Source organism: Rhinatrema bivittatum, unplaced genomic scaffold, assembly GCF_901001135.1.
Source record: "Rhinatrema bivittatum unplaced genomic scaffold, aRhiBiv1.1, whole genome shotgun sequence".
In the NCBI taxonomy this organism is placed as follows: domain Eukaryota; kingdom Metazoa; phylum Chordata; class Amphibia; order Gymnophiona; family Rhinatrematidae; genus Rhinatrema; species Rhinatrema bivittatum.
In genome coordinates, this window is record NW_021820977.1 from 45302 (window position 1) to 68323 (window position 23022).

The 23022-nt window shown below is 45.3% G+C and overlaps 1 protein-coding gene across 1 annotated transcript in view; it reads right to left on the reverse strand.

The window, feature by feature from the left end:
- Nucleotides 1-4883: 4883 nt before the first annotated feature.
- LOC115082339 (Schwann cell myelin protein-like) overlaps nt 4884-23022 on the reverse strand; it is a 58538-nt gene continuing 40399 nt past the window's right edge. The window contains exons 4-5 of the mRNA XM_029586574.1: nt 5435-5728; nt 4884-5119 (exon numbers count right to left, since the gene is read on the reverse strand). Of these exons, the coding sequence (XP_029442434.1) occupies nt 5073-5119; nt 5435-5728 (341 nt within the window). The 3' untranslated portion in view covers nt 4884-5072. The remainder of the gene's footprint in view (nt 5120-5434; nt 5729-23022) is intronic.

Below are 23022 nucleotides of genomic sequence, written 5' to 3' on the forward strand. Positions count from 1 at the left end.
GGGGTTTCAGGATGGGGGAGCGGGGGCCTGAATGCAGGAGTTAGTGAAAATGAGGGTCTAAAGTGTGTCCCATTTTGTGTGTGGGAGTTGAGATGGTTGGGGTGAAGCCTAGTGCTTGGAGGGCGGTGAGGATGGTTCACAGGAAGATGGAGAGGGGGGGTAGCATCTACATGGAGATTAAAGTCCCCTAGTAGTATGGCAGGCTTTTCACACGGCTTATGTTATTGGAGATAAGTTCAATGAGAAGGGAGGGATTTTGTTCTAGGAGGCCGGGGGGGGGGGGGGGGCGTAGATGAGGCAGATTTGGAGATTCGGGGATTTGAAAATCCCAGCTTCCAATTTGGAGGGGGGTTGATGTTCAAGGACTTGAGTTTGAGGGTTTTCTTGGTGATAAGAAGGATACCTCCCCCCTTTCTTTTTGGGTCTGGGGATGGAGAAGATATCATGGGAGGAGGTTGGGAGTGGTTAAGGATGACAGTGTCAGTGCACTTAAGCCAAGTCTCAGTTACTGCACAGATGTCTGGTTTGTGGTCAAGCATGAGGTCTTCAAGGATGTGAGTTTTTTTGATGAGGGAGTGAGCATTGAATAGCATGAGGGATATGTGTAGCGAGGCCGAGAAATTGTGTTAGGGGGGAGACTAGTATGGGATAAGGGATTTGCGCTGGGTTGGGGGGTTGAAAAAGAGGGGAGGGTGGCTGTCGTGTGTGTGGGATAGTGAATACAGGGATGGGGAAAGTGGTGGGATCGGGGTGAGCGTGGGGGGCATGGTGGAGAAGGTGACTAGAAGAAGACCTTGAGGGGTCAAAGGAGGGGGCAGGGGAGCGGTAGTACTTGGGAGGAGGGTATGAAGAAAGGAGGGTCGGGTAGAATAAGGTGCGGGAGGGTGTGGGAGGCAGGATACGAGGTGGTGGAGATACAGGGGTGTGGGAGGCAGGACAAATCAGATCCAAGATACAGTGCAAGATACAATGCAATACGTGTAACAGATACAGTGCAATACCGTGTAGCAGAGAACAGAGCAATGGCATGAAGCGGATCAATGCAAATAGTGCGGCAAAACAGAGCGGTATAGTGGAGCAAAACAGTGCAAGTCAGAGTGGGTTCGGGGCGATAGGAGGTGGGGCGGTGCGAGTAGAGGAGGGGCTACAGATAAGGGAGAGATAGGTGCTGAGCAAGAAGAAGAACTTTACCTTCCCATGTTGAGGGCTCAGTAACTGGAGGAATGTACGGGTCACAGGGGTGCGCACGAAGGGGCGACACTAAGGGGCACGCCCCTTAGGTCGCGCTCCTATGTATAGCAGTGAATGATGACATAGACTTAATTGGCATCTCAGAGACATGGTGGAAGGAGGACATCCAATGGGACAGTGCCTATACCGGGGGTACAAATTATATCGCAATGACAGAGAGGAGCACTCGGGAGACGGTGTAGCGCTTTATGTCCGGGATGGCATAGAGTCCAACAGGATAAACATCCTGCATGAGACCTAAATGCATAATTGAATCTTTATGGGTAGAAATCCCTTGTGTCTTGGGAAAAAAGTATAGTGATAGGGGTATACTACCGTCCACCTGGCCAACAAGGTGAGGCGGACAGTGAGAAATGCTAAGAGAAATTAGGGAAGGTAACCAAATTGGTAGTGCAGTAATAATGGGAGATTTCAATTCCGCAATATTGACTGGATAAATGTACATCAGGACATGCTAGAGAGATAAAGTTCCTGGATGGGATAAATGACAGTTTTATGGAGCAATTGGTTCTGGAACCGATGAGAGAGGAGCAATTTTAGATCTAACTCTTAGGGAGCACAGGATTTGGTGAGAGAGGTAATGGTGGTGGGGCTGCTTGGCAATAGTGATCATAACATACGCGTGTAACCCGAAAGAAAAATCTGCCACTGCGCTTGCCGAGCCTATTTTGCATAGGCTCGGTGGCGCGCGCAAGCCCCGGACGCGCGTATGTCCCGGGGCTTGTAAAAAGGGGCGAGCCGGGGCGTGGCGTTGGTTTGGGGGCATGGTGGTGGTACGGGGCGGGGGTCTAGTGCTCCGGCCACAGTGGCAGGCGTAACTTTTGCCAGCAAAGGTAGGGAGGGATTAGTTAGGGAGGGGGTGGGTTAGATAGGGGAAGGGGGGGCCAGAAAAAAGTTTCCTCCAAGGAGCCTCCCTCCAAGAGGAGGCTTTCCCCCTTCCCTTGGAGGGAAGGGGGAAAGCCATCAGGGCTCCCTCGGGCTTGGTGCGTTGCAAGGTGTACATGTGTGCACCCCCTTGCATGCAATGAGCCTGGATTCTATAACATATATATAACATATAACATATAAAACATATTTATTTATTTATTTATTTAAAAAATTTTATATACCGTTTTATAAAAGAGATTTTTGTCAAAACGGTTTTACATAATGGAAATAAAATTAATCAAAAAAAGTCAAATTAAAAATAAGTTAAAATATACAAAAATTAGTCAATAGCTAAGAAATTAGCTTAAAAAATAAATCAAATAATTACTTAAAAACAAAGTAATAAAAATATGTTGCCATGGATTTCATGTCAGGGGAAGGAAGGAAGGGAGGGGGGGCTATGAAAAAATGGAATGTAGCTAGTAGGAGGAGAGTATGGGAATGGTAAAGGGAAAAGGAATGAGATGAATCTGGTAAATATGGAAATAGATGGATGAGCATTAAACTTGTTCTTGAGTGGATGTTTGAAATGCGAGTTGAAACAAATGTATTTTGAGTGATTTTTTGAAATGAGACGGATTTGATATAGATCAGAGTGGGTTTGGGAGTGAATTCCAAAGGATGGGACCGGCTACTGAGAAAGCTCTCTTTCTGGTGACGTCTAATCTGGCTTGTTTAGGTGAGGGAATGTCTGGCCCAATAGGTGAGGGAATGATCTGGCCCAATATGATCACATTTTAATTAATGACAGGAAGGGGGACAGTAAGTAAATCTTCGGCTCTAGCGCTAAACTTTCAAAACAGAAACTTTGATAAAATGATAAAAATAGTTAGAAAAAAACTGAAAGGAGCAGTTACAAAGGTAAAAAGTGTGCAAGAGGCGTGGACATTGTTAAAAAATACCATCCTAGATGCACAGTTCCAGATGTATTTCACACATTAAGAAAGTTGGAAGGAGGCAAAACGATTACCGGCATGGTTAAAAGGGGAGGTGAAAGAGACTATTTTAACCAAATGATCTTCATTCAAAAACTGGAAGAAGGATCCAACAGAAGAAAATAGGATAAAGCATAAGCACTGGCAAGTTAAATGTATAAGAGATTGATAAGACAGGCTAAGAGAGAATTTGAAAAGACGTTGGCCGTAGAGGCAAAAAACTCACAATAAAAACTTTTTAAAATATATCCGAAGCAGAAAGCTTGTGAGGGACGTCAGTTTGGACCGTTAGATGATCGAGGGGTTATAAAGGGGCACTTAGAGAAGATAAGGCCATCGCGGAAAGATTAAATGATTTCTTTGCTTCAGTGTTTAGTGCAGAGGATGTTGGGGAGATACCCATTCCAGAGAAGGTTTTCATGGGTAATGATTCAGATGAACCTGAACCAAATCACGGTGAACCTAGAAGATGTGGTAGACCTGATTGACAAATGAAGAGTAGTAAATCACCTGGACCAGATGGTATACACCCCAGAGGTCTGAAGGAACTAAAAAATGAAATTTCAGACCTATTAGTAAAAATTTGTAACCTATCATTAAAATCATCCACACATTGCATTTAACATTCCTTCTCAAGTAGGGAAAACAGAACAAGGCTCTCTCAGGAGCCCATTGCTTTCACCTCTAAATCTAGCCAGTAGTGGTCATCACTGAGCGATACGTTAGACTATTTCCTCCTAGTGGCTGTGACGGCTGCTTCTGCAGCGTCCCCAGCCCCATCAGATCTGAACCCAGTGTTCATTTTGGGGACAATTTTCAAATAATTTGTATAGTTGCTAAGTATGCATACTAACAGTGCCTGCTCACTCTGCAGGAGGAGGCAATAGCATGCATGCTTTTGAAAATACTGTGTTGCCACCTGGCCTGGGAATGTCTTCTTGATGCCCGACAGGAAGTACTCACTCTCCGAAAGCTCACACGTTTATCTGAGCAGAAGAAGACGATTTTCAACAAGGTAAATTGCTTTGAAATTTGCCCTCCCCATTTAAATTATTTTTATTTCATTTAAGGCATTGATGAATTGCCCTTTCAGATTGCAAATCTATCCAAATAGGTGTACAGTCTAAAACTTAAATAAACAGCAGATATAATGGACAAAATAAATATAAGCAAACCAAGGGCATAGTCGCGAGTGGATAAAGAAACAAAAAGCAACCTTGTATAAATGAACCAGGTCATTCATTTTATGCAAAATGTAAAAGAGGATAACCACAACACAAAGCACAGTCCAGCTTATTAGCACAACATCAGTAAATCTCTTCCAAAGACTCGAATAATCAAAACACATTCAGAAGACTCAGGGGAACTCAGCTCGAAATGATACAAACATCGCTTACAGTGCACGTTTAGGGGGCCATTTTCAATAGCTTGCGCACACGAAAAGGGACTTTTCATACGCGTTCGATAGGGTGATCGGGGTGGAGTCGGCCCCGGAAGAGGAGGAGTCGGGGCAGCACCAGGGTCAACACTGCGGAGACATTGCTGGCGGCGGAAGGTAAGGACCTTTATCGCCTCCAGTTTCATGCAGAATAACTACACCTTTTATTCGGTGTGAAAGCCAGCAGTCGGCACACCGCAGTGGTGCGATGGCTGCCGGCTTTCGCAGGCCCGCCCCCTGTTACCGCGCAATTCTCTATTCTCTGCGAGATTAGCACAACATCAGTAAATCTGCGAGAATAGTGAATCCAGGCCTTAGGCTCAGCGGAGGAGACGAGCCCGTCCCCAGTGCATTGTGCGCTCTGCAGTAATAGGGGCCGCCATCCCAGCTCACGTTCTGCAGCGTTATCTGCTGTCCATGGTGCTGAAGGGCCTCCTCCTCTATGCCCTGGTACCAGCTATAGTTTGTCACTGCAGGGTTACTGTGGCTGGAACACGTCAGGGTGACAGAGTCTCCTTCTTTCACTGACTCTTTTTCAAAAACGGAAAGGGCGTGTTTTGGGGACGATCTGTGCAGAGAACAGAATTAAATGAAGGGACATGGGAATGCAGGGAGACTTCAGGTATCTACAGTGCGCATAGTGGAAGTGCTGAGATCTAATAAGCCTACAGTGCTTATTTTGGAGGGGATGAGACCTGCAGTGCCTGACCTAAATGGCAGGGTATAAAACTTTCAGAAAGCATACAATCACTGAGATAATTTATACATATGATGCGATACAGGAAATGCCCACACAGAGGTATTAATAGATCCCAGATTGGTCCCTCAGGGGCAGATGTTACACTCAGATACAGCTGTATCAGCTCTAAGAATGATTACTTACACCTTATGTTGAATGTCATACTTCTTTGAGACTTTTGCCGGTTTGGGTACGTAGCCACACACTGGAGACGTTTCCCATGATCCTCTGGGGAAGGGGAATAGTTCAGGCTGCTCACAGTTCTCCACCTGCCTTCCCGGAGCTCTTCATGGTGGATGCTGGCCTTGTTCCCAAACTGGTCCCAGGTCAGAGATGGAGGATTGGGGGGACAGGTGTGCTCAACAGAGCAGCTGAGGGTGACCGATTTTCCTTCAGACATTATTTCAGGGTAAGTCAGTGCTAGCTCATCAGGTGAATCTGCAGAAAATATTTTAATATTAGTATAGCACAGTATAGTAAGGGGTATTACCATGAGCTGCAGCATAAAGCTCCTTGGAGTCATTCATAGGTTTCTGTTCAGTACTTGAATGTAATCTGCTTTGAAGTGCCAAAAAGCAGAATATAAAATAAATAAATAAATGGGGACAGAGAAGTAACAGGAGAAAATTGGTTGTGGGTGAAGACAATGGAAAAGCAGCAAGAGAATATTTGTTTTTAGGGCAGTAGAAGAGTAACAGGATGATACTAATCGGTGTGTAGGTGTGGGTGTGGGTGATAAGACTCAGCTGCCTGTGACTTGCTTTTTTAAGCTACTTCCAGAACTATTCCAGCTAAAGGCTATGATCATCCACATAAGCAGCACTGGCTTTAGACAAGTCCCCAGCCCTTGATTTAAACACAAGCACACTAGGCCTGTGCCTAGGGCAGACAATTATGGGGGAAAGCAAATTTCATGCCCCCATGCACTCATCACTGCTACCGTCATCTTGAAGGCCTCCAGTCCCTCTGGTCACTCCCTGCCCCTGTACCATGGGTCTCCAGCCCTTCCAGCTTCAGAGACCTGGCTCTGTTGCTGGCACTGATGCACTTATGCTGCAGGCTTGAAGCATTTACTGGCCATCCACAACTGGAAGACTTAACAGTTTTAAATAACTGACTTGCATGAATTGCTAATTGCTTATGTGATCATAAACTAAAGCTTGACCCATAAAATATGAGACCTTATAGATTGAAATATCCAATTATTTACTGAACAAATTTCCAGTCATCTCTATAATTTTTTTCTTTTTATTCTGGGAATGGTATCAGATTATTTTACTTTTGCCTCATAGACGTAATCTACAGGCTCTTGCCCACAATGGGCTGCAACCTCTACCATTAGTAAAGCACTCTTGGTTACCTCATTTCTCTTTTCCCAACTACCAAAACTACTATATGTAAGAAAAATGTTTTATCCATTTATTACAAAGATGAAAAGCTCAAATATATAAAATCTGCTTATCTGTAGACTAATAGCTATTTCAACCCATCGTAACCCACAGACTCAACAGCCAAGTGCAGTTAGGAGAACCCCGACATTAACAATGTTTCAGTTTTGCCTGTGCCTGCCTCAGGGGACAAAATTGTAGGAAAATTACAAAAAGAGCACAAAAAGACACCATTAATCATTAAGGCCTAGATTTACAAAAACACCACACGAGGTGACATGAATTCCGCGATAACGGGGGGGCAAGCAGGGGTGGTCCTGCGATAGCCAGCAGTGATCGCACTTTCGCAGTGCGAACGCTGCCAGCGTCGTGCCGAATAACTACACCATAAAAGGTGCTGCCCCAGCTCCTACTCTTCCGGGGGCTGATGCCGCCTGACTCCGCCCTGATCTTGGTATCGCGTGCGATCCGCATAGAAAATGACCCCTATATCAGATTGTCATTAAAAATACCAAAGTATTTTAAAAAGACCATCCCTATCTAAGAGACATACCTGCATAGCAGCCTCACTGGATCCTAACTGCACTTTGTTGTTGAGTGTATTGGTCAGGATGTGTTGAAATAGCTACTAGGCTACAGCTTTTCATCTTTGTAGCAGGATAAATATATTTTTCTTAAAGTAGTTTTGGTAGTTGGGAAAAGGTAAATGAGGTAACCAAGAGTGCGTTACTAATGATAGAGGTTGCAGTCCATTGCAGGCAAGAGCCTGTTTATTACGTCTATGAGGCAAAAGTAAAATAATCTGATACCATTCCCAGAATAAAAAAAAAATTATAGCATTCCTTTTTTTGCTAAAGGTAACACCCTTTGGTATTTTGTTTGTGTTAGTACTGAGAAGATGCATCACTCTTTTTTTTATTGAGTTAGACTTTGATATGAATACATGATTTTCACCTATTATACTTTCAAAAGGGAAACTTTGATAAAATGAAAAAAATTGTTAGAAAAAAACTGAAAGGAGCAGCTACAAAAGTAAAAAATGTCCAATAGGCGTGGTCATTGTTAAAAAATACCATTCTAGAAGCACAGTCCAGATGTATTCCACACATTAAGAAAGGTGGAAAGAAGGCAAAACGATTACCGGCATGTTTAAAAGGGGAGGTGAAAGAAGCTATTTTAGTCAAAAGATCTTCATTCAAAAATTGGAAGAAGGATCCAACAGAAGAAAATAGGGTAAAGCATAAACGTTGGCAAGTTAAATGTAAGACATTGATAAGACAGGCTAAGAGAGAATTTGAAAAGAAGTTGGCTATAGAGGCAAAAACTCACAGTAAAATCTTTTTAAAATATATCCGAAGCAGAAAGCCTGTGAGGGAGTCAGTTGGACCGTTAGATGATCAAGGGGTTAAAGGGGCACTTAGAGAAGATAAGGCCATCACGGAAAGATTAAATGATTTCTTTGCTTCGGTGTTTACTGAAGAGGATGTTGGGGAGGTACCCGTAATGGAGAGAGTTTTCATGGGTAATGATTCAGATGGACTGAATCAAATCACGGTGAACCTAGAAGATGTGGTAGGCCTGATTGACAAACTGAAGAGTAGTAAATCACCCGGACTGGATGGTATACACCCCAGAATTCTGAAGGAACTAAAAAATGAAATTTCAGACCTATTAGTAAAAATTTGTAACTTATCATTAAAATCATCCATTGTACCTGAAGACTGGAGGATAGCAAATGTAACCCCAATATTTAAAATGGGCTCCAGGGGCGATCCGGGAAACTACAGACCGGTTAGCCTGACTTCAGTGCCAGGAAATATAGTGGAAAGTGTTCTAAACATCAAAATCACAGAACATATAGAAAGAGATGGTTTAATGGAACAAAGTCAGCATGGCTTTACCCAGGGCAAGTCTTGCCTCACAAATCTGCTTCACTTTTTTGAAGGAGTTAATAAACATGTGGATAAAGGTGAACCGGTAGATATAGTATACTTGGATTTTCAGAAGGCGTTTGACAAAGTTCCTCATGAGAGGCTTCTAGGAAAAGTAAAAAGTCATGGGATAGTGGCGATGTCCTTTCGTGGATTGCAAACTGGCTAAAAGACAGGAAACAGAGAGTAGGATTAAATGGACAATTTTCTCAGTGGAAGGGAGTGGACAGTGGAGTGCCTCAGGGATCTGTATTGGGACCCTTACTTTTCAATATGTTTATAAATGATCTGGAAAGAAACGACGAGTGAGATAATCAAATTTGCAGATGACACAAAATTGTTCAGAGTAGTTAAATCACAAGCAGATTGTGATAAATTGCAGGAAGACCTCGTGAGACTGGAAAATTGGGCATCCAAATGGCAGATGAAATTTAATGTGGATAAGTGCAAGGTGATGCATATAGGGAAAAATAACCCATGCTATAATTACACAATGTTGGGTTCCATATTAGGTGCTACAACCCAAGAAAGAGATCTAGGTGTCATGGTGGATAACACATTGAAATCATCGGTTCAGTGTGCTGCGGCAGTCAAAAAAGCAAACAGAATGTTGGGAATTATTAGAAAGGGAATGGTGAATAAAACGGAAAATGTCATAATGCCTCTGTATCGCTCCATGGTGAGACCGCACCTTGAATACTGTGTACAATTCTGGTCGCCGCATCTCAAAAAAGATATAATTGCGATGGAGAAGGTACAGAGAAGGGCTACCAAAATGATAAGGGGAATGGAACAACTCCCCTATGAGGAAAGACTAAAGAGGTTAGGACTTTTCAGCTTGGAGAAGAGACGACTGAGGGGGGATACGATAGAGGTGTTTAAAATCATGAGAGGTCTAGAACGGGTAGATGTGAATCGGTTATTTACTCTTTCGGATAGTAGAAAGTCTAGGGGGCACTCCATGAAGTTAGCATGGGGCACATTTAAAACTAATCGGAGAAAGTTCTTTTTTACTCAACGCACAATTAAACTCTGGAATTGTTGCCAGAGGATGTGGTTAGTGCAGTTAGTATAGCTGTGTTTAAAAAAGGATTGGATAAGTTCTTGCAGGAGAAGTCCATTACCTGCTATTAAGTTGACTTAGGGGTAGATTTAAAAATTTGCGTGATCGCGTACTTTTTTCATGCACCAGGCGCGAACAAAAGTAAGCTGGATTTTAAGATACGTGCGTAGCCGCGCGTATCTTATAAAATCCGGGGTCGGCGTGTGCAAGGGGGTGCACATTTGTGCAACCTGCGCGCGCCAAGCCCAGCGTGCGCTGTCTGTTCCCTCCGTAGCCGCTCCGATTTCGGAGCGGCCTCGGAGGGAACTTTCCTTCACCCTCCCCCAGCGAGCTGCTGGCGCGCCATCACCTGATCCGGGGGCCGGTCCGGAGGCCTCGAACACGCCCCCGGCCGGTGCCACGCCACCTGGTACGCCCCCTGACACGCCCCCCCTAGCAAAGCCCCAGGACTTACGCGCCTCCCGGGGCTTGCGCATGCTGCTAAGCCTATGCAAAATAGGCTTGGCGCGCGCAGGCGGGTTTTTTAAGGGTTACAAGCGTAACTTATACGCATAACCCTTTTAAAATCCGCCCCTATATGAAAGAAAAAAAAGAATAAGTTCAGCACAAATCCAAACTCAGTACAGCTCATTCTTCAGAGCTAAACCCTGACTTGCCTGGAGTCCAAAAAGGATCTCAATTCAGTAGGTTCAAAAAAGACAAACTTTACATCAGACATAGGCACAATGACAGATTTTAAATATACGTGCGGGCGTTCATTTGTGCGCGCAATCCGGCTCGCACAAAGTACGCCCAATTTTATAACATGCGTGCGCAGCCACGTGCATGTTATAAAATCAGGGGTCAATGCGCGCAAGGGGGTGCATAATAGTTCAAATTGCGCTGGCTTTCCCGTTCCCTCCGAGCCCGCTCCGAAATCGGAGCAGCCTCGGAGGGAACTTTCCTTCCCCCCCCCCCACCTTCCCCTCCCTGACCCGCCCCCCAGCCCTAAAGAAACCCTCCCCTGTACCTTTGTTTTGGAAGTTACGCCTGCCAGAGGCAGGCATAACCTGCGCACACCGGCCAACTGCTGGCGTGCGATCCCCCTGTGCCAGATTCCTTGGCCACGCCTCCCGGACCACCCAGGCACGCCCCTGGACCATCTGCCCCGCCCCCGTCCTGCCTCCTGCCCGCCCATTCAGAAACGCCCCGGGACATACGCGCGTCCCGGGGCTTTTGAAAATAGGCCCTAATACGTTTACCGATGTTCGATTTACATATCACAATGGTTACAAACAACTGGGTGGTGCAGGAAACCAGGCACTTCCTTTTGTCAAGTACAGTGAACGTACTGGATTTACATGCATAGGTCTTTGAAAATCTGCCCTAATACGTTTACAATGAGCTCCTACAGCCAGAACCTCAGATCATATAGAAAGAAATTCCTTCCTGCACCCCTGGGTGGCCCTGACTAAATCAGAAAAAAATTGCTACTTCTTGCCCCATGAGTGAAGCCGAACAGTGCTGGAACTATAATTTAAAATTTGAATTACAATTTTGCAGAAAATCAAACATAACCAGTAGGGTAGCCCTTTTAACCACTTCTTCTTAACTTTCCAGTAAACCGAAGATGTCCAAACTATCTGCACAAATATCCACAAGGGTGGCCAAAGAACCTCCACCTTATTTTTCTTAAGCTGAAAATAAAATAGTTAGAAATAGGAGGCATATTATTATTATTTATTAGTTGCCTGGTGATGAACTCTAAGTGACTTACAAGATTACACAGAATTCATAAAATACTAAAATAGATAATCATATAATAAATCACATAAATTACATTAATCATAAAACACAGCATAAAGTAAAATCAAATAATAAAAACAGATAATAAAATTCAGACAACAATAAAAAATTGTTAAATAAAATGAAGCAGAGGCTATGTTTCAAGCAAAATCTAAACAAAGCATATGTTTTTAGCAAAGACATAAATTGTTGTCAAGTGCAAGTCAATAATTAATGTGTTCCAGAAAGCTGAAGCAGCTATGGAGAATGCTCTCCTCGCATGTCTCTAATGGATGTACAGCACATTTCCATGGTACATCCAATATAACCCTCGCTGATATGATGGGAATCCCGGCCGGTCCCCTTACTTGCCTCGGCAGACAGCGGCTGTGGGCTCCCCCTCTGGCGCAGTGTGGCCTGGTCTCGAATCACCCAACAGCATCTCTCCCATGCGGCATAGGACACCGACTTCCAGCAAGTGCTCTTCTAGGCATACGCGCGTGGGACATACTAATACTTAAAGGGGCCGTGGCTGGAATCTTCGGCCCTGTCCCCGAAGGTCCCGCTCGTGAGAGTGTGTTGTTGCTGTGATCCTGAGTTCCTGCTTGTTCCTGTTTCTGAGCCCCGCTCCTTGGACTGTTCTCCTGGTTCTGATCTCGGCTTGGTTTCCAGACTCCGCTTATCTGCTGCCCGTCCTGACCTTTGGCTTGTCTTCCCGTCTCTGCTTGCTCACTGCCTGCCCCGACCTCTGGCTTGGTTCACTGTGCTGCTTGCCGCCAGCCCTGACTCCTGGTCTACCCACGACTTCCCCTGAACTCCACCTGCTTCGACCCAGACCTCCTGATGCTGCTTCATCTTCTTCTCAGACTCCTCTCCGCGAGAAGACCCGCACCTAAGTCCTGCCAGCCCCAGCTCAACCTGCGGGGAACAAGGGCTGGTATAGGTGAAGCTCCAGCTGGGTCTTCTCCACCAGTACTGCCTCCCGGCAATGAGGACCACTGGGGGCCATCCCTCGGTGGTGGTTCCAACCCTCGCCCCGGCTCAGGGGTCCACATGCCCAACATGATATGACCATAGTGTAGGAGATGTGTTATACAAGGGAAGCATGGCATTAGCCCAGTGTAAAGAATTGAGTGATATCAACTTGTGACCTAGGATAGCATTCATATTTTACATGATTTGCAACAGGCAGCCAATGAAGGTCTGCCAACACTGGAGAAATGTGTTCCCGAATCTTATAGAAACATAGAAACATAGAAATGACGGCAGAAGAAGACCAATCGGCCCATCCAGTCTGCCCAGCAAGCTTCACACATTTTTTTCTCATACTTATCTGTTTCTCTTAGCTCTTTGGTTCTATTTCCCTTCCACCCCCACCATTAATGTAGAGAGCAGTGATGGAGCTGCATCCAAGTGAAATATCAAGCTTGATTAGTTAGGGGTAGTAGGGGAAGTAACCGCCGCAATAAGCAAGCTACACCCATGCTTATTTGTTTTACCCAGACTATGTTATTCTGCCCTTATTGGTTGTTTTTCTTCTCCCCTGCCGTTGAAGCAGGGAGCTATGCTGGATATGCATGTAGTATCAGTTTTTCTTCTCCCCTGCCGTTGAAGCAGGGAGCTATGCTGGATATGCGTGAAGTATCAGTTTTTCTTCTCCCCTGCCGTTGAAGCAGAGAGCTATGCTGGATATGCGTGAAGTATCAGTTTTCTTCTCCCCTGCCGTTGAAGCAGAGAGCTATGCTGGATATGCATTGAAAGTGAAGTATCAGGCTTATTTGGTTTGGGGTAGTAACCGCCGTAACAAGCCAGCTACTCCCCGCTTTGTGAGTGCGAATCCTTTTTTCTTCTCCCCTGCCGTTGAAGCAGAGAGCTATGCTGGATATGCGTGAAGTATCCGTTTTTCTTCTCCCTTGCTGTTGAAGCAGGGAGCTATGCTGGATATGCGTGAAGTATCAGTTTTTCTTCTCCCCTGCCGTTGAAGCAGAGAGCTATGCTGGATATGCATTGAAAGTGAAGTATCAGGCTTATTTGGTTTGGGGTAGTAACCGCTGTAACAAGCCAGCTACTCCCCGCTTTGTGAGTGCGAATCCTTTTTTCCACATTTCCTCTTGCTGATGTAGCTTAGAGCGATGTTGGAGTCACAATAACCATGTGTATGTTTATTGAATAAGGGTATTATCTCCAGGCAGTAGCCGTCATTCTGGCGAGCCACCCACTCTTTATTGACGGCCTCTTGATTTTATGGATCCACAGTGTTTATCCCACGCCCCTTTGAAGTCCTTCACAGTTCTGGTCTTCACCACTTCCTTCGGAAGGGCATTCCAGGCATCCACCACCCTCTCTGTGAAGAAATACTTCCTGACATTGGTTCTGAATCTTCCTCACTGGAGCTTCAAATTGTGACCCCTGGTTCTGCTGATTTTTTTTCCTACGGAAAAGGTTTGTCATTGTCTTTGGATCATTAAAACCTTTCAAGTATCTGAAAGTCTGTATCATATCACCTCTACTCCTCCTTTCCTCCAGGGTGTACATATTTAGATTCTTCAATCTCTCCTCATAAGTCATTTGATGAAGACCTTCTACCTTTTTGGTCGCTCTTCTCTGGACCGCCTCCATCTTGTCTCTGTCTCTTCGGAGATACGGTCTCCAGAACTGAACACAATACTCCAGGTGAGGTCTCACCAAGGACTTGTACAAAGGGATAATCACTTCCCTTTTCTTACTCGATATTCCTCTCTCTATGCAGCCCAGCATTCTTCTGGCTTTAGCTATCGCCTTGTCACATTGTTTCGCCGACTTCAGATCATTAGACACCATCACCCCAAGGTCTCTCTCCTGCTCTGTGCACATCAGCCTTTCTCCCACCATCGAATACAGTTCATTCGGATTTCCACTCCCCATATGCATGACTCTGCACTTCTTGGCATTGAATGTCAGCTGTCATATCCTCGACCACTCTTCCATCTTCCTTAAATCCCGTCTCATTCTCTCCACTCCTTCCGGCGTGTCCACTCTGTTGCAGATCTTAGTGTCATCCGCAAAAAGACATACCTTACCTTCTATCCCTTCCGCAATGTCGCTCACAAAGATATTGAAAAGGACCGGTCCTAACACCGATCCCTGCGGTACACCGCTTAAAACCGCTCTCTCTTCAGAGAGTTCCATTTACCATCACACATTGTCTTCTGTCCATCAACCAGTTTGCAATCCAGGCCACCACCTCGGCACTCACTCCTAAGCTTCTCATTTTATTCACCAGACTCCTGTCCCGGACAGTGTCAAAAGCTTTGCTGAAATCTAAGTAGATGACATTGAGTGCTCTTCCTTGATCCAATTCCTTGGTTACCCAGTCAAAAAAGTCAATCAGATTTGTCTGACAGGATCTTCCAATGGTGAATCCATGCTGCCTCTGGTCCAGCAATTCTCCCGACTGTAGATAGTTCACTATTCTCTCTTTCAACAGTGACTCCATTACTTTTCCCACCACCGAAGTGAGGCTAACCGGTCTGTAGTTACCAGCCTCTTCTCTGTTCCCACTCTTGTGAAGCGGGACCACCACCGCTCTCCTCCAATCATTCGGCACCACTCCTGTTTCTAGGGATCTATTGAACAGGTCACACAGCGGACCCGCCAGCACATCTCTGAGCTCCCTCAGTATTCTGGGATGGACTTCATCAGGCCCCATGGCTTTGTCCACTTTCAGTTTCCCCAGCTCTTCCCATACATTTTCTACTGTAAATGGAGTTACATCTACTCCATTCCCCTCCAGTTTCTTGTTAACTAGTGACGGTCCTTCTCCAGGGTCCTCTTTAGTGAACACAGAACTGAAGTATTCATTTAATATTTCTGCCATTTCTTCGTCTCTCTCCACACATTGATCCTTTCCACCTTTCAATTTCACTATACCACTTTGAACTTTTCTCTTTTCACTGATGTATCTGAAAAATGTTTTGTTACCACTCTTTACCTCTTTGGCAATCCTCTCTTCCGCTTGACTTTTTGCCATTTTGATTCATTTCTTTGTCTCCCTCAGTTCTACCAGATATTCTTCTTTGTGCTCCTCCTTTTGGGATCTTTTATATTTCTTGAACGCTGTTCTTTTAGCTTTTATTTTGTCAGCCACCTCCTTTGAGAACCAGATAGGTTTCATTTTTCTTTTGCTTTTCTAACATATAGATTAGTTGCCTTGGTAATTGCTCCTTTTAGATTGGTCCACTGTTGATCCACATCTCTCTCGTTTTCCCAGCCTTTTAGTTCTTCCTCCAGGTACTTCCCCATTTCATCAAAGTCTGTGTTTTTGAACATCAAAACTTGGGTTTTTGTGCTTCTTTTCTGTGTCCTTTTTGTGATATTAAACCATACCGTTTGATGATCACTGGTGCTGAGGTGGGCACCCACCTGGACGTCTGAGACATTATCTCCATTAGTGAGCACTAAGTCGAGTATAGCTCCTTCTCTCGTGGGTTCCATTACCATTTGTTTGAACAAAGCTACTTGCAGGGCATCTACTATTTCTCTACTATTATTAGATTCTGCAGATGGGATTCTCCAGTCTACATCTGGCATATTAAAGTCTCCAACGATCACCACTTCTCCTTTCTTTGCTATCCTGTGGATGTCTTCAACCAGATCTCTGTCCAGCTCTTCCTTTTGGTTTGGAGGCCTGTAAACCACTCCAATAAAAATGGATGCCCCATCTTTTTTTAAGTCAGCCCATAGTGCTTCTTCTTTGCCCCATCTTCCTTGCAGCTCAGATGCTTGGATATTGTTTCTGACATAAAGAGCCACTCCTCCCCCTTTCCTATCCTCTCTGTCCTTCCTTAACAAGTTAATCTTAATCCCTGGTATTAGTTTAGGGGTGGTATTCTGTAGGGTTTGTAAAGATTTTAACACAAAATCTGTTTAATACTAGTCTCAGGTACCTGCAACACCTCTTTAAGATAAATAGTTCACAAGTTCAGAGATTTGGCAGAAACCTAAATGATCCTTTATCTTTTTTGTTTGAACCACTTTCATATGTGAAACAGAAGTCTCCATTTCTCCAAGACTCTTTTCAAACCCAGCAGCTTTAGCTTCAATTTTCTGGAGACTAGAATGTATGTCTACAGTAAACAAACAGAAGAGAGAATAACCCTGATCTAAAGAGGCTAACGTTGGTTCAGTGTGCTGCGGCAGTCAAAAAAGCAAACAGAATGTTGGGAATTATTAGAAAGGGAATGGTGAATAAATGGAAAATGTCATAATGCCTCTGTATCGCTCCATGGTGAGACCGCACCTTGAATACTGTGTACAATTCTGGTCGCCGCATCTCAAAAAGATATAATTGCGATGGAGAGGGTACAGAGAAGGGGAACCAAAATGATAAAGGGAATGGAACAGCTCCCCTATGAGGAAAGACTAAAGAGGTTAGGACTTTTCAGCTTGAAGAAGAGACGGCTGAGGGGGGATATGATAGAGGTGTTTAAAATCATGAGAGGTCTAGAACGGGTAGATGTGAATCGGTTATTTACTCTTTCGGATAGTAGAAAGACTAGGGGACACTCCATGAAGTTAGCATGGGGCACATTTAAAACTAATCGGAGAAAGTTCTTTTTTACTCAACGCACAATTAAACTCTAGGAATTTGTTGCCAGAGGATGTGGTTAGTGCAGTTAGTATAGCTGTGTTTAAAAAAGGATTGGATAAGTTCTTGGAGGAGAAGTCCATTACCTGCTGTTATGGTTTTGAGGTGTTGGAGTGGATTCTTGGGTACTGCGGTGATGGCCACTCCCACAGGGAGGAGCCCCATGAGGAACCGCAGTACTGGGCTAGACTTTTAACATGCAGACACAGAGAAGTTGTATTTATTGTATAGCTTGATGGCACTGCCTGGGGAGTGAACAGCAGTGGAGATAACCCAGAGAAGCAGTCCAGGGATCCTCAGCAGAGGAGGCCAGTCTCACACTCGAGTAGATGGTAGGCAGCACAGCATAACAGGAACAGGTCCCGGATGTAGAGCGGAGCGCTGAAGCTGAAGACAGACTGAGAGGTTAGTACTCACTAAGCTGGAGCTGTAGTAGATGGTCCAGTCAGGCAGATGTTGTTCAGTGGCAGGCACCAGATTAAGCAGAGCAGGCCCTCGAGGAGCGAGTACCCGGTGTCCCAGGATAGGTACCTGAAAAAGCAGAAGGGCCCCCGAGGAGCGGATACCCAGGTTAGAGAGAATACCCCGAAGGGAAAAAAGAGCTTCCTATGGGAGCTGGAAGTGGCAGAGCAGCTTAGACCGGAGCTATTCCAATCCTTGCTAACTCAGTTAGCAAACGAAGGGCAGGCTAAATACCCGTATGAGATGACGTCACTCGGAGAGGATGCCCCCGAAGTTCCCGCCATGATGTGGATATAGACATGGGTGGCGTGCGCGCGCACACCCTCGGAGGCCCTCAGGAAAATAATGGCGTACACTGTCGCCATTGCCTATCCGGGGACGCTGGAGAGAGCGGCATGAAGACGCGGCAGCAGCCATCTTCCCAAGGCTTGAGGAGAGAGAAGGAAGAAAGATGAGGCACAGAGGTCGAAGCCGTCTGAAACTGACAGACGCAACACATACACTCACACACACACACACACACACACACACACACACACACACACACACACACCCATCCCAGGCAGCCTCCCATTCACATACACACACATCCCAGGCAGTCTTCCATACACAAACACATACACACACATCATTCGAAGGCAGCCTCCCATACACACACAAGCACACACACACATACTCACACCCATCCCAGGCAGCCTCCCATATACACACACAAACACAGATACACACCCATCCCAGGCAGCCTCCCATACACACACTCACACATACCCATCCCAGGCAGCATCCCATTAAAAACCCGTACACCCATCCCAAACAGCCTCCTGTTCACACACACACACACACACACACATATCCCAGGCAGCCTTCCATACACAGACAGACACATACACACACACCATTCGAAGGAAGCCTCCCCCCCACCCCCCCCCCACATATACACACATACAAACACACACACACCATTCCTAGGAAGCCTCCCATGTACACACTCATCCTGGGTAGCCTCCAAGGCACACACACACACACACACACCTATCCCAGACAGCCTCCCATACACACACACATATACACACCCATCCCAGGCAGCCTTCCAAACACAAACACACACACACACACAACATTCCCAGGCAGCCTCCCATACACACACCCACACCCATCCCAGACAGCCTCCCATACACAGACAAACACATGGAAACACACCATTTGAAGGCAGCCTCCCATACACACATGCACACACACACACACACCCATTCCAGGCAGCCTCTCATACATACACACACACACACACACACCCATCCCAGGCAGCCTCTCATACATACACACACACACACCCATCCCAGGCAGCCTCTCATACATACACACACACACACACACACACACCCATCCCAGGCAGCCTCTCATACATACACACACACACACACACACACACCCATTCCAGGCAGTCTCTCATACATACATACACACACACACACACACACCCATCCCAGGCAGCCTCTCATACATACACACACACACACACCCATCCCAGGCAGCCTGCCATACCCACACAAATACACACACCTATCACAGGCCATACCCCATTCACACACTCACTCATTCCAGTCAGCCTCCCATTCACATACATACACACACATACAGACCAGGCAGTTAGGATCCATGGGTCATTCCTCCTCCACTGCTGCTGCCAGCCTGTTCCTTTTTGGAGAAAAGTCAATCTGCAGCTCCTCTTCCTGTGCTAGCATCACGGAAATTCAACACTCACCTTGCTAGCACTTCCTGTATCTCATCTCGCGAGAATACAGGACGTTTTAGCACCGCAAGTGTTCAATACCACGGGACCAGCACTGGAGAATGGGCTTCCTCCGCTGTGGCCTCCTGCTTCTGCCGCCAGTGGGTTCGGGTCCACCAGTGGTACCACGAGCCTCCACTTCTTCTGCCATCAGAGGGAGCAGGTCCACCAGCGGCAGCACGAGCTTCTCCCTGCCCTCAGCACCTCCTTACTGGATGTGCCATCCTGTGCAAGTGCATGTTTTGCACACTCGGTGGCGCCGGGCCTTACAGGTCTTCTGCTGAGAAAGGTGAGAGCAAGCTTGGGAGTGAGAGGCATACTTATGTGGTAAGCCCGTAGGTTTGTCCCTTTTTCTTCTGTGCCAAAATGTACAAAACAATTTGAGTGGGGGAGATCCCTTCTTACTTGTTAGAATATGGGATAAATAAGTATAATGTAGTACCAAGATAATGACCATTGGATGATATTTAGAGGGAATTTTGTTTAATGTGTGTTTGTGAAAAGTCTGTATATTCCCTTAAAGGTTTGGGTTTTTCATATTGGAGAGTAGGCAGTATAAAGGGGGAAGGTTTTGGCAGTTTTTGCCCTTTCCTCCTCTGCCCTCTCCTGTGTACAGTGGATATTTGGGACCTCCAGCTATATAATTGTCTGAAGTTGTCAGTGTGTAGGCTGCAAGCTCAGGGACCCAGCAAGGGGAGTAGGACCCTGCAGGGACTCTTCACCTCAAGTGGAGAGGCAAATGGCAGAGAAGTGGTGTGGAGTCCAAACCTGAACAGGGAAGCACCAGCATGGGACGGAGAGGGGGTTCTTGCCCGCCCCCCCCCCCTCACTCCCCCTACCTCTGGGAAACTGACATTCAGCCAAAAGGAGAGGCGCAGGAGTGGAGTGAGTTAACCAATTGGGGAACTTCGCTAAAGTGTGTTGCATCCGTCGGACTCAAGATGGCTTCATCCCACATGCCTCACCTCTATTTCAGCTTTCTCCACCAGCCTTGGGAGAATGGCATCCGTAGCATCTCCTTGCCGCACCCTCCGGCGTCCCCAGAGTGGCTATGGCGCGGTGTCCCGCCATGTTTTACCTGAGGGCCTCCCAGGGCATGCGCGCGCATGCCTCATGTCTTTATTGCAGTGTTGGCGCAAACCTCGGGGGCATTCCCCATGAGTGACGTCACTGCTTCCGACTATTTAGCCTGCCCACTTGCTAACCACCAATGAGAGCAAAGGATTGGATTTGTTCCGGTCTAAGCTGCTCTGCCACTTCTCGCTGCTGCTGGAAGCTCTCTACACCCTCCGGGATTCTACTAACTTGGGTACCCACTCCTCGGGGGCCCTTTACTCTCTCTTACAGGTGCATATCCTGATTCCAGGGACTTGCTCCTCGAGGGCCTGTGCTATCTATGCTGGTGCCTGCTACCATCTCTCCTGCCTGCTGGGAATTCTACATTACAGCTACTTGTGAGTGAGTACTAACATCTGCAGTCTGTCTCACCTAAAGCTCCTCACTGATACCTGCATCTGGAGATGTAGAGGATTCATTAACCAATGCTGTATGCATTTTGTTCTTCAACCTAATCATTTTCCCATAGCATATGCCAAGACTACGTATATCCTGTCTTATCTGGACAGAAGAGCATTATCTTGGGCTTCTTCACTGAGGGAGTGCAATGACCCCATCCTGAGAGACCTTGCTGGGTTTTTGGAGCTATTCAAGTCCCTATTTGATGACCCTGCCAGGTATACAACCAAAGGATCCACACTGGTTCATCTCAAGCAAGGTGACAAACCTTTACCTGATTTCGCCATCGAGTTTAAGACTTTGGCTTCAGAGTTAAATTGGGACTCAAGATACCTGAAGACCCTTTTCTTTGAAGGCCTGAACTCCCGGCTGAAAGACGAATTAGCGGCTCGAGAGATGTCTGAGACCTTGGAGGACCTTATGAAGTTAGCCACAAGGATTGATCACCGAGATAAGGTTCAAGAGGTCAAACACTAAGACCACTCCAAATCTTACAGAACTCTGCAGCCAGAATCCTAACTGGAAAAAGCAGAAGGGACCACATCACTCAAACTCCTGCCGAATTACACTGGCTGCCAATCGAACAAAGAGTACAATTTAAAACACTTTGCACAATCCACAAGTTAATTAATGAAGAAAATACTGATTGGTTAAATACTGCATTAAGACTACATGTTCCCCAAAGAAATCTCAGATCAGCAAATAAAGCCTTACTAACCATACCCTCTGTAAAGACAGCTAAACTGACACAAGTAAGGGAGAGAGCACTGTCGTTAGCCGGCCCTATATTGTGGAACTCAATGCCACCCGAAATAAGACTAATGAGGGATCAAAAACTTTTCAAAAAAACCTTAAAAACATGGCTTTTCAAAAAGGCCTTTCAAAGTGAGAATGGGAAATAGGTAGTACTAAGAAACAAGAAAAGGACTTATACGCACAAGCAAAAGTCATCTGAGAACATATGTGTGTTTTTATTTTTAGTTTATCACACTTAAGTATTAAGTTAAAGAATTACAATATACCACATCTACGGTTAGCCCATAAAGGGAATTTTAATACACTTTACATATAACTTATAATATTGAATCATGTATCTGAACAACTGCGGCACTCCCTGGTTAAAGTACAATCCATCTCGAATTTATTTATGTGCCTATTTGTAAACCGTTGTGATGGTATATCACTAAACGACGGTATAGAAAAATTTATAAATAAATAAAGGTTCCAAGAGACCTAGCCTGTGAGAAATCTGAGTCAAGATTATACCCTATTCAGTCCGCTACTAACCAAAAAACACTTTAGGACAGTTCTTCAAGCACTGATTTTCACTAGTACAGACTACTGTAACACACTATTTCTAGGATTACCGTACTCGACAATAAGACCACTACAAGTCCTACAGAACTCTGCTACCAGAATACTCACTGGCAAGAGCAAGAGAGATCACATCACTCAAACACTGGCCGAGCTACACTGGTTACCAATAGAGCAGAGAGTGCAATATAAAACATTATGCATAATTCACAAACTAATCAATGAAGAAAAAGCCGACTAGTTAAACACAGCGCTTCGCTTACACGTACCCCAGAGAAAATCTGAGATCAGCCGATAAAGCTCTACTAACCATCCCTCGGTAAAGACAGCAAAACTAACACAAGTTAGAGAGCGAGCATTATCCTTGGCTGGTCCAACATTATGGAACACATTGCCACTAGAGACAAGATAACAGAGTGATCCAAAACTCTTCAAAAAAAGCTTAAAAACCTGGCTATTCAGAAAAGCATTTTACAATGAGAACGGAGAATAAGAAACACAGAACAAGGTTACCGAGATGCGTGGTCCCCCATTCTATTCTTTTCTTTTATCTTTTTATATACTCAAATGATAATGTTAGAGAACTTCAGTTTAAGCACATTCTTGTATGATTTCCCTATTAATTATATAAATGGACTAGATCCATGTCACCTATCTTATAACTTATATTATATAAGCATGTACCGACACTGTAATGACACTTTCATAGATAAATTTAGTTTGGTTAAAAAATGTATGTGCCTCTATGTAAACCGTTGTGATGGTACATTACTAAACGATGGTATAGAAAAGATTTTAAATAAATAAATAAATTTGGTTGCTGGCGACATTGAACCTTATCAACTAGGCCACAGTCACCTGACTTCCAAAGAGAAACGAA